Genomic DNA, 13816 nt, shown 5'->3' with positions numbered 1-13816 from the left:
GGATAATATCAGGCTTGCCGGTGACAACCTGTGGGATGACACAGCGAGGGTGGGAGGATGGATTGCTAGTGAGGGCCCGTAGCCTGTTGCTCTGAGATGTGCTGGCTACACTGCAGCACACGTGAAGCTTAATGGAGATGAGCCAGGGGCTCCTGAGGTAGTAGGAGCCAATGGGAAACACCAGTGAAATACCTCAAAGGAATTAAGGTGTGTTCCTATAAGGCAGGCGTGTCAAACTCATTTTTACCAGGGGCCACATCAGCCTCACAGTTGCCTTCAAAGGGCCAAATATAATTTTAGGACTGTGTAGATATTGTAGTAGCTCACATACTTCTACACCAGTGCATGCAGTATGGGTAAAAAAAAGGAGGCAGCTGGAAGCCACCGTGCTACTAGAAAGCCACAACCTAGTTGCCATTACTGAAACTTGGTGGTATGGATCCCATGACTGGAGTGTGGCTGTTGCTGGCTACGGGCTGTTCAGAAGGGACAAGCAAGGAAGGGAGGGGTGTAGGTGTTGCCCTCTGCATCAAGAAATGGATAGAATGTGAAGAGCTGTCTCTGGATAGTAGCCACGTGCAGGTTGAAAGCTTATGGGTGAGAATTAGAGACCGAGGCAACGAAGCGAATCTTGTGGTTGGTATCTGCTACAGGCCGCTGATCAATGGGAGCCTCTTGATGGAGCCTTCTTACTCCAGCTCCAGGAGGCATTGCACTTGCAGGCTCTTGTCCTGCTGGGGGTCTTCATTTTCCCTGGCAGTGTAACTCACTTGCCAGATCTCTGAGAAGTTCAGAGATCCACTATTCAAAAGAAAAACCTTGACATATTTTCCTTTTTGATCTTAGAAAATTATTGGACAACTCTTAATGTCATTAAAGCAAGTATTGTTCTGAACTGCTGACTGCTTCAGGGTTACAAATTATTTTTTCAAGTTAGAAATAAGATTCCAGTACCTTAAACATCAAGGTTAATCCTGTCCATACCTCTGCTGAAATCTGTGAGGAGGATCTTTCACAGCTTGTCAGTTCTCTATTGCTGTTAGAATCTGGATTAAAAGGCAAGTCAACATATTATAGAATCTGGATTAAAAGGCAAGTCAACATATTATAGAATCTGGATTAAAAGGCAAGTCAACATATTATAGAATCTGGATTAAAAGCCAAGTCAACAATTTATTTGGGCAATATTGTCCCCTATATGAACATACTGGAAGTACATCAGCTTGTCTATGGACTTAAGCTATTATATTTTTAATAAGATATGATGTATTTGAAAAGGTTGTCAGAAAGTTGTCTCTCGCAGGTTATTAATTAAGCTGTATTGAAGCTGCTGAAAGCTTTTGATCTGCTTGATGTAGGTGAATGATACTCAAGTTTCTATACAGAACGTTTTCTTGATGGTAGTGATAGTATCATGTTGAATAAATATCAGCATGTGATTGGTTGGCTTCACTAAAAAATATGTTTCAAGAAGGTGACTGTATTTCAGTCAAGCTTAATTGTGCCACCAGCTTTCTCTCTTGTGTAGCTAGCTGTCTTCCCAGGGGAACTTTTCCCCACGGGTTCTGATCCATAAAAATTGAACCCGTAATTAGAGATTAAGCTGTTAGACTGGATACTCATTGTTTCACATGACTAACATCTGTTGTCTCTAGGAAATGAAGTAAGGCCATTTTTGTTTTTGCAAGTGCCTCTTAACTTCAAAGGCTTGGTTCACAGGGATATTGAACTGTAAGTTATTATTACGCCTTCTTGTACTGATATATTGTGACAGTGTTTAATTGAATCATGTCAGATGATATGCATTCCTAGGTTGGGCTTTTCTGTAGTCATCACTGCCACTGATTTTTATTTTCTGTTGTCTTATAACTGAAGTGTATTCTGAACAGGGCATACAACACTCCTTACATGAGTATAGCCAGGCCAGTTACAGGTGTGATTTGAGACTAGAATAATAAACCAGTACAAGCCCCAATGCATGCATATTTTTTTCTGTGAAAAAGTGTTCTCATGGCCTTCCTATGGAATAGTCATACTCCATAGGAATAAATTAAGCCAGTGACACTACATAACTTTGGGTTTTAGAAGCTTTTTGTCTTTACAGCCTTGGGAAAAGCTAATGAGGCTGATAATGAACATTAGTTTCACTGCTCTATTTCAGTTTCTCTGTGCCTCTTGAAGTGTTTTTTGTTTGTTTTTGTTCCCCCCCCCTTCTTTTTTTTTTTTTTTTTTGCTTCAGTTAGCTATGTTTTTATTTTGTATGATCAAAATAGCTAACTATTAGAATATCATTTTCTCTGGATCTTGTGATTGCTCTTTCTTATAGTCTCTTTGAAGTGTAACTGTACCCAGTTACCAAGAGATTAATGAAGGTGAAATGCTTCAGTTTGGAAAGGAGAAGGTTGAAAGTGAATGTGATGGTGCCTTAGAAAAATCACAAAGGAATGCAGAATTCCTGTTCACCATGTTCCTCAGAGCTGGAACTAATGAGGCAACTGGTGAAACTTCTGGTAGATCCACTTAGAACCCATAAAAAGAAGGGCTTCTGTAGTTTACTTTTGGAACATGCTTCCACAGGAATTTCTAGATGCAGATAGTATCAGCAGGTTCAAAAAAGCATTAGACAAACGGTTAACAAAAGGCCTTTAAGTAGGTATTAGAAGTAGGTGAGAGTGTGCCTCCTAATGTGTTTCGTCCAATGACCATGAACAGTAAGGTAACAGGCGAGAAACAGATCACTGATTAGTGGCCAGTGTAATGTGCTCTTTCTATTGTCACTATTGAAGACGGAATACTTGTCTGGATGGTGCGTTTGTCTTACCCAGCAGGGCATTGCATATGAACTGTCATAGGTTTTCCAGCTGAGCTATATGGTTCATGTCCATGTTATAACATATGCTAAAAATAAGTTCATAAGAATATATTTTAGTCAAAGTCCATACTTTTCTGTAGGTTGCCACTTCATTTCATGTCTTTCAAATAAATTGCAGAACGCCAGCCTTACTAATAATTCTCAGAAATCGTTTGTGCAATTCTGGTATTTATTTACATGGTTTGCTTTTATCACACAAATTACACAATGTCCCTTTTTGTGTTGGAACCTTCCAACATAAACAACAGGGCAAACCTCTAAACTTATTCCCAGCCTAAGTAGTGACCTGAAGAATGAAGTTGGTTTACTTGTTGAGACACAATAGGCAATATTCTGTTTCTTGATTGTTTTTTTTGGTTAACAGAGCAAGAGTAACTTTAAAACAGCAGAATAACTTCCCTCATCCACATAACTTTTCTTCTCTTGCCAACTTGTCACACTGTGGATATTCTGGTCCTCTGTCTTTCCAGGGCCAGAGGCAAGGGTTGTTAGGTCACCGCTTTCTTCGGAATCCTTGAGGGCTGTCTTGTGTGGATGTGTGCTTCTGTGTGCCATGCGGCTGTGCTCATCTCATAAACCACGTTATCTCAAAAGAGTTTTGTGGCTCTTGATAAGATTTTGCAAGTGTGTTCTCATACCACCAGTACAGTGCCAAATAAATGTTTGCAAAATGCAAGCCTTTAAAGTTCTTTTTCATCAGTTTCATATAGGTTTCTTTGAGATTAAGTTAAAATTTGAGCATTTCAGTTGAGTGTGTGTTGAGTTATTGCAACAATTGCTGCAGGCTTTCAAGAATTCCAATAGCATTAGCACTAAATTTACTCAAATTCATTGCTAGATTTGGGGTTTGGGGAGTTTGTTTTGCGTGTTTGTTAGAAGCTTAGAGTTCTGCAACATACAGGTTTGTGTTTGTAAAAATACACTTTCCTTCTGGGATGAGGTAATAGTTTCAGGAGGGTTATCAGGAGATAAAAAAAGAATGTATTGTTCCTTTGTATTTGAGTAAGTGCAACTTGGGACATAGTAGTTATGTAACTTTCTACCTGTCAGTTACAAAGGGATGGAGAAACACAAACACAGTGATGATCCTTCTTGGAGTTGCACAACTGATCAGTGCCTGCTTGCAACAATTTCACATTTTACATGGGAAGATGTGTTCATTGCTTCTTAAAGTGTCTGTGTTTTCATTAATACTGTAATGTTCTATGACGTACCTAGAGCAGAATCACTTTTGTGTTGAATTTTGAAACCTTTCAGGAGATAGTTTTCAGTGCAAAATGACATCCATACTTGACACCAAAATGAATAAATCAGAGTAGCTTCATTGTTGGTGGGTACAATTTGGGAGCTCCCAGTGTCTTATCTTTTGTCTTCTGTTGGAATTGCCCAAGAGACAAGGTAATTTCAGATATACAACACTTGTGATTTAATTGTAATAGTACAACCCTTATTGCCTCCCAAATGTCTTAATTGAAGAATAATTTATAAATGGTTTCTTTTCTAAAATATTTACCCAAACTGGAGGTGTTATTAAATTTACCTGATGAATCATTCCTACTATTAAATCTGTTCTGCTCTGACCTTTGATTTATGAATAAGATGGGAATTTTTCTATTAACGTGTCTGAAATGACACATTCTTATTTTGCATCCTTTATAAACAACATAATAACGTATGTGTTGACATTCTTAAGTTGCCCTACTGAATAACTGTCTGCTTTTTGGAAAAAGTAAATTTTAATTATAGAATCATATAAATATTTTAGTTGGAAGAGACTTTTGAGTCCAGCCATTAACCTGCCTCTTGAGTTCACCTCTAAACCATGTCCCTGGATAAAATCCTGTTCCTTTTCAGATTGTGTGTATATATAGATCTATAAAATAAAATCAACAATGGTGAAACTTCACCTTCTTTAAGTGTTTAAATGTGATGCAATGTTTTTAAATCAGCAAAAGCTGACTAGGCTGATTGTTTTCCTATTTAAGCGGATCACACTGTTTCCCCCCTAGAACTTACAATTATAAATATACCTTCAGTAATTTTTTAATGGACATGAAGGTTGTCTGTGAGTGCATATATAAGATAAAAGTAGTATTATGCAGTCCAGTATAACATAGAAGTGTGATAACACATGAATAGCAATAGTTTATTCTAAAATTTACAGAAGGCTGGTTGATTTCTGCCGTCACATACCGCTATTTTGTTCAGAGCCTAAATGTTTATGTTAAGCATATAACGCTTATTTTTTCTTAAAAAAAACACTGAAGTCTTTAATCTCATACTAAAGTAATGCTTCTTTATTTAGTTTTTAGATTGGTAGCATTCTGTTTGAGAAACCTCTTTCAAATCAATGGTTCTCAAGACTTGTTGATAGCTGTGCTTTGGTACATGCTTTTTTTGTTGTTGTTATATGGGCATTCAACAAGACAAGGACTTGCGACGTAAGGTCTGGCAGTGTTTCTTTGCCATCATGAGTAATGAAATATGGCTTTAGCAGTAACTAGAAAGGAGGAGGATTAATTTTATTTTTGCTGCAAAGCCAACTCTAGTATTAATTCTCCCTGTCACTTGCTGTGTGAGGAGCAGAGTCTGTTTCAGGACTTGCAGCTGCCTCACTGAAGTTGAATAGTTATTCACACAAAGAGCTTCTCCTGACTTCGTTAAGCATGAATTGTGAAGCAGTTCTTCAGAGTAGCCCTTGAGATATTTTAATCCCCCTAATGAAACTCTCATTCTTTTGTGGCCTCATTGATGGCAGGGGAAAAAGACGTGTATGCTGTCTGAGACTGTTCTTCAGGGCTTGAGGAAGATGCTACTTGAGTAGAAGAGAGGTTACCAGTGCCTGTGCTGAAGGACTCAGCCTTGCTCTGGGCAGCTCCTGGGGCCACTCAGAGGTGACAGCCCGGAGACCAGTCAGCAGATGAGTAGTTCTCAACCAGCCGTGACTCATCTATCATGTAATTGCTGGCCAAGGAAAAGTAGGTAGGAAAAGCTGAGGAGGTATGGTGGGTCACCTCAGGATGCGCATTTGAAGATGGAAATAGGAGAACGGGATGAATTGAAGGGCTTATGGTAGAGAACACTTGGTATATGGAAGGAGGGAGTGGGAACGAGATGAAGTGGGCTAAGAGGGAGTTTAGGGAGAGCTACAGGAATCGCACCTAAAACCTGGGCATGTAGGGCAGGAGCGGAAGGCATTGTGTTAGGTTTGGAAATGGATGGAGCTGGGAAGAAGGAGGAACACAGGTAGTATTGCAGTGGCAGGAGAAAGAAGCAAACCAAGGCTCTATCACCTATTACCTAAGCTCACTGTCTGAAAATCTATATGATCCCAAGCCTTCCACATCTAATTACCTTGGAAGACCACAGATATCTTTTGTGACAGATTGAAGTCCCTGTGTAGAAGACACTGTTTTCCAGATTATTTTCTGGTATTCTACAATTTCAGATAAAAAATTGCTGCTTTTTGTATTTCCCATTTTATCATGAAATACACTTCTGCATTTGTACAACATTGTGGATTTTGCCCTCGATGCGTGTCTCATTGAAATGCTGTATTAATTCTGGTGGTTACAATGACATTTTGTCAGTCTGTTTATTCATCTGAATGTAGTGGCTATTGAGTTCATATGGTTTTGGTAGGGTTTTAGTACTCAGAGATGGTTAGCTATTTAAATTGAAACATAATCAGAAAATACATTCTCCACAACTCATTAATAAAATGCAAAATTAATTCTTTTAATTAGGATTACCATTGATGATGTTTATTGCCTCTTAAAACCATAATCCTACATTAATATTTTATAGTACTGTATGTCTGATATGCCTTTTTTTTTTTAATACTTTTGCTATTTAGAAAACTTGCATAGCAGGTATGTTCTTGTTCTTTTTTTATTTTTTCTTTTTCCTCCCCTGGCTGTGTCAACTTCAAACTTTTTCTCTTGTATTGGGTTGTTTGAATTTCATCCTGCACCTTTTTGAATGTCTTTTCCTTCTTTATGGTGGGAGGGGAAAAACAGAAGAGGTAGAATCTACATTTTCTTTGCTTTCGGAGCTAAATCTAATGACAGCTGTACCGACAATTTTCTTCTGTGTTTACATGCAGCCAGGAGCTATGGGCGGAGAAGAGGTAAAAATATTTACTAAATGTTTTGTTTGCTGAATAGTGGGAGAAATAAATATTTATTTCTCTTATGGTAACATGTTACCATTTTAACATTATTTGGTTGATCAATTGCTTTGTATAAATCGATCTCATATTCATTTGCAGAACATCTCCCTTTTAATAGCAGCTTAAAACAAGGATGATCTTGAGCTGATAACTTCAAGTGTGTTGCTATTACTAATGAACTGGAGGATGACTGAATGTAAAGACTTTTTCATTATGCATATTTATGACTTTAAATGCATAGTGTTAAAAAAAGATTGTTTTCAGTTGTGGTTTGGTTGGGTTTTTTTTGTAGGAGTGCAATGTTTAACTAGTGCATTGAACATCTAAAAAGTACTTTTTTTCTTAGATGAAACACTTTTCATTGAATATTTCACTTGAGTATTATGTTGGATTCTCTTAGGTAGACTATTGTGAATACCAATACTAATAACTGTCCTCAACAGTTAATATTGATAATTATAAGAAAAGATACAATGTTTGAGCACATTTTAACTTTATTTCATAATAGAAAACCCTTATAAAATAAAAGCAGGCTGAAAATATTTTAGAAATGTACAGTGCTGCACAGAAGTTTATTCTGAGAGATGAGTGCACATGGACAATTGCACGCTCACAGACTACCAAGAAAGCTACTAATGCACCTTATCTTTCTGTACCGTGCTGTAGCCTACACAGAATGTTTTTTATGGGGTGGGGAAGTGAATATAGCAGCTTTCAACAATTAGAGTTGGGCGGTGCCATCTGCTTGGAGTATTTCAGCACTGAACTTCATTTTGCCTTCTTTTTCATGTATGATCTGTGACAGCTCTGCATGTGACAGCGCTTCTTTTTCGAAATGTAGAATTTGCATCATGTTTTCAAAGTAACCCACGGGAGACAAAGCTCACCACCCAAGCAAGCCGATAGCCTATAAGTGACTTGTAGTTTGCACATATGTAAGGATTGAGGTAGTAAGCTGTACAGGCTGTACTAATACAGTTTGTAATATAGAAATCAAGCTCATTTTGTTCAAAGCTGACTGGTTTTATTATTTATTTGACAACAAACAGAAAAAAATGCTTTTTTCCCACAAATGTACCTTTCTATTTTTCCCTGCTTCCAGAGAACAGGCTGTTGTTAACAGATGTTGAAAGCATCCTAATACTTAGACTTTTTCACTGCTCCCATAGCAGTGAAACAAATGGGAAAGTATGCATAGTATATAATATTGTATACTCTCTGTGTATGTGAACACTGTTCAATTTCACTTTAAGATTGTGTCACGTGTTTCCAGGTTGATCAAATGGCACCAAAGTAGGGAAGGAGATGGGAATCAGCTGGACACTGTTAACTTTGTGCAACTCATGTTTACTTGTAGAAGTAAAATTAGTCATGTGGCAGTAATTGTGATGAACACAGTGTAGGCTGTTTTATACTAACTGTAGTCATGACAAAACAGGGCAAACAAGTTCTGAATGTGCTGGACTTTCAGATTTATTTTATTTTTTAATTCTACCAGAAAGCATGTTTCATTCCATAATAATTGTTTCCTGTAGGAAATTCAGGCTTTTCTATAATAACGAGTAGGTGTGTGTGTGCGCGTGTCTTGTCATTAATGTTAGGGATTTTGTAGCTTGTCTTCTTCATACAATACTAAAGTTTGTGATATTTATGCTTTTTAATTACCTTTAATTTTATAATGTTGTTTTGAGCCTTCTTAACCTTAAGGAACATAAAACTCTAAAACAGTGTGTTTAAAAAATGATGTGTTTGTCAAATGTTCCCATATATCCGTATTATTGTTTTTTACTATTTGCATTGTGGCAATTTGCAGAGTACCCAGAGGCCAATCTGTACAGGAATTCATTTCATGTTTATTATACTTGGATATTTTAGTTAGCGTTTGATTCTGTCACTGTGACTAAGCATCTTCAGAGAGAAGAGGTCTTGTCAGAAATTTCCTGCCATAGTCAGTTCCCTACCCGATCCTCTGTTTTCTTTGAGTAAAGAGGCAAGCATTTCTTTGAAGGTATCATGCTGAGAGTTGCTGAGTCACATTCTTCCAGGTACCTTGTTTTCAACTTTTATAACCAGTTTTTCAGGTATAGATGTAAGCACAAGCTATGGGAAATCAGCCCAAAATCTATTCTGCTACACTGACAACTCAGAGAAGTCAGGGGAGGGGTGCAAGAGTATAAAAGCAGGACATTTAGCGATGCTTTCCATAATACTCTCCCAGAGATTTGCCTCTGGGGGTTTCTTTAGTTGCTGTCTCAATATTTATTACATCAGAAAGGGTTTCTCTCCTCCTCTTGCTCATTTTCTTTTCTGAGCCTACATAAGCTTTTCAGCATCCTAAAAGGCCCATGGCAAGGGGACCCACAGTTTGATTTGCTTGCAGTCCTGCCTGTGCTGATTGGATTCAGTGTGCTTCAGTTTCCCCTTACTGGAAGAGACAGTGAACAATCACTCTCCATTCCCTTCTCTGTATGTTTTCCATTATTGTAAATGTATACTTCATACATTTAACTCTACATTTGACTTAACTATACAGTTATCATCTTTTGCATTTACTCGAGTACAATGCTTGCAGACTGTCAAGCATCTGGCGGAAGAGGTGATATCTTTTTAAGCTGCCGTGCATTTTTTTTCTTCAAAACTTCAGCACTGACTCAGCATCCTCAGAGACCTGTACAGACCTGTTAGTTGTTCTAGTATCTCTAGTATCTCTTAATTTGACGTGTCAGCTTCCACTAATGGCTCATATAATGTAATTCTCTTACAGATACTTTCAAATTTCCTAATTTTCAATGGGCTTTCTGATCTTTTTACACAATTTTAGCCTTGCTATTCAATATTTCTCTCATGCATGTGCTGTCTTTTGTGCTGAAATGCAGATGTCTATGTATGTGCATGACCTGTTTGCCATTAATGGAATATTCATCAATAGTTTTTACTGTTTTATACTCTAAACTCCCCATTTCTGACAATGAGCTATACTAGATTTTGAAGAGTGCCGTCTCTAAATCATTCTCTGATTGTGGCATTTACCCTGTTTTTTATGTTGGTGCTTAAAAGCACAGTGGGATTTTTACTTCAGTGGACTTTTGCATCTGTGATCTCTGTCAACGTTGTGCATTCAATGTATTCTTTCTGATCAAGACTTTTCTGGTGTTCATTAAAAAATCAGGCTGGTATTTGTGTCAGAACATCTTTCCTGGCTTTTGTTCGTTACCTTGTTTTCCATATATAGGGTTGCTGCTTCTTTTTGTAATCTGTCCTTTACGACTGGAGACTATTACTGATATTTTCAGTGTATACATTTTTCTGACTAGTCTCCCTCTGCATGTCTTGATTTTGCTCCTTGTTCCTGTTTTATTTCCTGTTTCCCTGTACTTTTAATACCTTTAGGGTATTAATGCTTCCTTAGGTCTTGCTCAAGTCAGTTTCATGTGATCCATTACCTTTGAGTTTATGTGCACTGCTATTTGTAATTAACACCCTAGGGCTGTTTGTATCAATTAATTATAATTCCATCCCTGGAAACAATCCTCCGTGAGATGAGGTGACAATTAGTCTTTTCAGAGTTGAGATGCGGTTAAAATTTATACATCTCTCTATACTGCAGGATTTCTTTTTCAACTCTGGTATAAGGAATTATTAAATTCTAAAGCTGGTGTGTTCTGCAGTGCTGCTTACATACAGACTTTGAATATTTCTTTATCTTCTGAATGAAAAAGTTTGTTTTTAATACAATGTGTGTATGCTTTGGCAATAACAGCAACAACCACATCAGGTGATCACCAATGAATTCTTCGCTTTTCATTAACAAACTGAATAGCAGCCATTTATGTTACTTTGTTGTTAATTCTTTACTGAAAGGGTGTTTTAACACTGAGTAACAGCTTGACAGGCTGTCCTAGTTAACAACAATTTTCTTCAAGCGCGAAGTTTTGTGTTTTATTTAATAATACTCTAAAGATTTACTTTTTTTCTTGTTAGCTAAGCTTCTTGCTTCACCTACGTGTTCAATATCCACAATACAAAGCTTTTCTATGTTTATTTTGCTGTTTGCCCCTCTGCTTAGCTTAGGCCTCCGTTCACTCGGGGGGAGGTGAGGCAGCCCTTGTGGGCAGGACCCTGCCAAGCGCTCTGAAGGGACCGTCCTGCTCTGCCCCGTGGGGGCTTGGGTGATCTGCTCTCTAAATCTCAAAGAATGGGTTGGAAATGTAAATCTTACAAAGGTTCTTTCCATAGCTGTTTTACACAATTTCAGCAGATAACTTCTTGGGTGCCATTGCTATTCATTTGCAAGGGATTGTTTTAAAGCTAAATTAGGTTTATGGTCTTGTAAGCATAATATAGTCCTGGAAAAATAGAAGCTATACTAACGAACATAATTTCAATAACTGGACCACTTAGCTGGGACCTTTAATGCAAATTCTGTTAAAGCAAAACAGTAAAGGAAAATGTAACATTTTTTTACTGCAATATTTACTTCTCCAGGAAACAGCGTTAACTATGAATACTACAAAATCTGTTACAGGTCGGTCTTCACTCTTTCCTTTTGAAGATGGCTTCCTAGACGATGGTCATGGTGATCAGTCTTTATCATCGGGTCTCAGCTCTCCAACACGCTGTCAGAATGGTGAAAGAGTGGAACGCTATTCTAGAAAGGTGTTTGTTGGAGGTCTTCCTCCTGACATTGATGAAGGTACTGTGAATAAGTTACATTGGTGAGATGTGGGAATTAGCTTTCATATAATTACTTTAAAAAGGTCAAATTTCCATAAAAACAAATGTGTTTTCCCAGGTATATCGCTTGTAGCGCTTGTTGCATTATTTAAAACAAACACCACCACCCCTTGCAAGACCTGAGCATTTATTTGCCATTCTTCTGTACCTTAGACCAGAAGACATGGAGATAGAAATGCCTGCATAGCAGGTCTTCTCATCTGCAATAGCATCAGGTGTTTCCACGTATTTAAGTGGGAAAGCTGAAAAAGGGAACTTGGTGGGTCCTGTCACTCCTCCAGTCCTTCCCTGTTCTTTTAAAACGATGGCGTTGACTTTAAAGACTTTGTTAATACAGTCGTTACCAAAATAAATTAGGCTTTAATTAATCAGCTGTGATATCCAGCATACATGCAGGGGAATTAATATGGTTACAAAATAATAACCAGTTTAGTGGGGCTGGTCAGGTTTTTTCTCAATCGCTGTGTGCTCTACCTGTGTGTGCTCCCACACACCCTGACTCCCAAAATAAAATTGGGAGGTTTTGGCGTTTTTTTCATATTATAGCTGGAATCCATCACTATCTAGCTTCAGTTGGCATACACAGGGAATTTGATGATGCCTTATAATGACAAGAGAGGGATCTCTGAATCTGATCTACTAAATTGAAGCCTAAACCACATGCAATTTTAATAAAAAACAGTATGAGTTACCAGGCTATGGTTTGCAAAGAGCTCAAATGCAGTTCCCACGTCACATCATGAGTTGCAGGACTGTTGACAGAGGAACTGCTGCGCAATCTGAATCCCCGGCTGTAAGAAGCAGCAGACCAACAGGTACGACTGATGTGACATTGCTTTGTCACTCAGAATCAAAATATATGCGCAGCCTATCCTGCAAGGAAGTAACATGACCACATGGGAGCTGTTACCCTCTTCCATGAGAGGTCTACTCCAGTAACACTTTTTTCCTTCAGCTCCTGAGTTATACAATATGTGTGGTGTGGCTCTAGTCGCTTGAAAAAGCTGAGGTGTAGGGGTCAGATAGACTGGACACATCTGAAACAGCAATCAAAAATATTGGAAAACCACTGCCTTTCTCTTCAAACTTTTATCCTGATGGATTGTTGTTCTGATCTATCTAGCATCACATTAGACACAATTGTAAACAACTTCTTTCTTTAAAGTACATAAATAGATGCATTAAAAAAAATAATTTTAAAAACAACTTAAAATACTTTTTTCAGAAACATTTGTATGTAAACCGAAATTGTCCTCTAAGTTAGTTTTAGATGTGTGTTCCACGGTGTTTCTGAACTCATGCACAAAAAGCAAAGAAATAACTTGTTAATTCAAGGCAGATTTCTGGAGGAGACTGAGGAAGGTGAAATCCCGGGAGCCGCATGACCTGACGCAGCCTGCTTTCTAGGGCATGCTGCAAGGAGTGGCCGTGCTGACATGTCACTCCTCCGTCAGTCCCATGTGGCTGCATCTGACCCTGCTTGGTGGCTATAATTAGAAATAGACCGCAGCTGAAGCATATTCACTTCTGATAGATCATGTTTGCATTTAATCCTGCTGCAAATGTGCGTTAGTGGCATGTAAAATTACTTTTATAAGCAGCCATGTATAGCATAGAGGTGAAAGAATATTTAGGCATCCTCTATGTACATTACTGCGGGTTTCACTGCTCTTAATAGGTATAGAAAATAGTGGTGTTGTTTTGGTGTGGATTTTTTTTTTTAGGAAGAATTTTTACCTTGCCACTGTCAGTCTTCAGATTCTCTCTAAGGTGCTTCATTTGTTTTTTGTAGATGAGATCACTGCCAGCTTTCGTAGGTTTGGACCTCTTGTGGTGGACTGGCCTCACAAAGCTGAAAGCAAGTCATATTTTCCACCTAAAGGTAATTAGTTTAATTTATGCAGGCTGTTTTGGTAAAAGGAATCTATGTCTGCAATGTGGCAATCCATTATAAAGAAAAGATTAGACTCTTTATGACAAATTTTCTCTCAACAAGTATATTTTCAGCAGTTGTCATTAAAGAAAAAACACAATTCAGT

At 38.0% G+C, this 13816-nt stretch overlaps 1 protein-coding gene across 20 annotated transcripts in view; it reads left to right on the top strand.

Annotated features, from left to right (window-relative positions):
• Window positions 1-13816, top strand: part of CPEB3 (cytoplasmic polyadenylation element binding protein 3) — a 138191-nt gene that overhangs the window by 93378 nt on the left and 30997 nt on the right. For 9 of the 20 annotated variants that reach the window (XM_065068367.1, XM_065068363.1, XM_065068365.1 and 6 more), the window contains exons 5-7: window positions 6978-7001; window positions 11569-11736; window positions 13570-13659. The exons of 3 other annotated variants lie outside the window; for them this stretch is intronic. In XM_065068367.1, coding sequence (XP_064924439.1) covers window positions 6978-7001; window positions 11569-11736; window positions 13570-13659 — 282 coding nt within the window. The remainder of the gene's footprint in view (window positions 1-6977; window positions 7002-11568; window positions 11737-13569; window positions 13660-13816) is intronic. 8 more of the 20 variants (XM_065068375.1, XM_065068373.1, XM_065068369.1 and 5 more) reach the window with 3 other exon arrangements.

This window comes from Columba livia, chromosome 6 (assembly GCF_036013475.1).
Source record: "Columba livia isolate bColLiv1 breed racing homer chromosome 6, bColLiv1.pat.W.v2, whole genome shotgun sequence".
Taxonomy (NCBI): Eukaryota; Metazoa; Chordata; class Aves; order Columbiformes; family Columbidae; genus Columba; species Columba livia.
This window is presented reverse-complemented; position numbering and strand designations above follow the sequence as displayed.